At 57.0% G+C, this 1444-nt stretch overlaps 1 protein-coding gene across 1 annotated transcript in view; it reads left to right on the top strand.

The window, feature by feature from the left end:
* LOC104467294 (protein Wnt-2b-like) overlaps window positions 1-205 on the top strand; it is a gene marked incomplete at its 5' end in the record, with an annotated part of 1031 nt that extends 826 nt beyond the window's left edge. The window contains 1 exon segment of the mRNA XM_010081025.1: window positions 3-205. Coding sequence (XP_010079327.1) covers window positions 3-205 — 203 coding nt within the window.
* Window positions 206-1444: the final 1239 nt, after the last annotated feature.

Genomic DNA, 1444 nt, shown 5'->3' with positions numbered 1-1444 from the left:
GGGGTACGACACCACCCGCGTCACACGCGTCACCAAGTGCGAGTGCAAGTTCCACTGGTGCTGCGCCGTGCGCTGCAAGGAGTGCGAGGACACGGTGGACGTGCACACGTGTAAAGCCCCCAAACGGGCCGAGTGGCTGGACCAGACCGGAGGAGCCAGGAGCACGGAGGGAAGGATCCACTGCCACCCCCCCGGCAATTTTTAAAACCCTGTGCCCCGAGGGCCCCGACGGTCTGGGAGCTGTAGTTCAGCTGCATGACTTTTATTTAATGAATTCTGCGAAAGCACTAAAGGACGGACTGCATTTCCCAGGAGGTGCTGTGGACCCTTCTCTTTGCTCAGCAGAACGAATCCCTGCCTCGGAGGAGTCGGCAATCCTTGCTTCAACTGTGAACCTGCTGCTGCCCGATGCTCTGCGTGCAAAGGGACGGTGCAACCGCTACGGACTGCAGGACGGAGGGTCGGGATGCGATGGCTGAGGCACCCACGCCTCCCCAGAGAATTGACGTTGCAGTGAAGTTTCACCAGCATAAACACTAGTTCAGCATAACCCGCTCCTGCAGAAAGCATTCTTGCTTTTACTTGTTGTCAAGGCCAGAGGACGGGTGCTGCGAATCCGTACGACAGTTCTGTGATCCCCGTGTTTCCCTCGAGCAAACCCAGCCCCCGGCCACACTGCCGACCCCCCTGAGCAAGAGCAACCTCTGCGCGAGGCTTCTCCTGTCTCCCCGGCGAAGGTGACAGGTGAAGCTGGAACTTGGGACCGAACCTGAGTGACTACACAAAGCCACGGGCCAGCCTGGGTGCTGGCAGACAGAGGCCAGAGAAAGCAAAAACCTGTGAACTTACTGGTAGGTTCTGAAGTCAACAGATCCAGCAGCGCCTCTGTAAACTCACTTGTATGTTGTGTATACTGCTTATTATTTTAAGTCAAAATTCATTATAAACTTATATCAGAAAATGATGTTTTTTGCTTTTTGAATTCCTACACACCTGGCTGGGTACTTCCCCGGGTGGGAATCAGCCCCTCGCAGCATCTCCTCTGCCTCCCCGCCGGCAGCTCCTGCTCCCAAAGCACACACCTCCCCCCGTGGTGTTTGCTGTTGTTTCCCCAGAAAGCAGAGCCCCGGGGGATGCTCCTGAGCAGCAGCAGCTCCAGGACACGAATGACACTGGGTCCAGCAGGAGATGCTAGGGTAGCTGCCAAACCCTTCCAATAAAAAAACCCCAAACCAAACACCCGAAACGTGAACTGTCTGCTAAAATCGAAGCTGATGAGAGGAGGGGGAGGCCTGGGGTGAGACCTGGGAGCCCCCCCCATGAACACCAGCTGGAGCGCGAGTTCTGCAGGCGCAGAGAGGGCGAGAGGTGCTGCAGCCTCCTCGGGCTGTCTGCGTAGGATCCAAAGGGAGATGCTTTAATTCGGGGGGGCGGTTCCCAGGTC

The sequence above is a fragment of the Pterocles gutturalis genome, unplaced genomic scaffold (genome assembly GCF_000699245.1).
Source record: "Pterocles gutturalis isolate BGI_N339 unplaced genomic scaffold, ASM69924v1 scaffold2919, whole genome shotgun sequence".
In the NCBI taxonomy this organism is placed as follows: domain Eukaryota; kingdom Metazoa; phylum Chordata; class Aves; order Pterocliformes; family Pteroclidae; genus Pterocles; species Pterocles gutturalis.
This window is presented reverse-complemented; position numbering and strand designations above follow the sequence as displayed.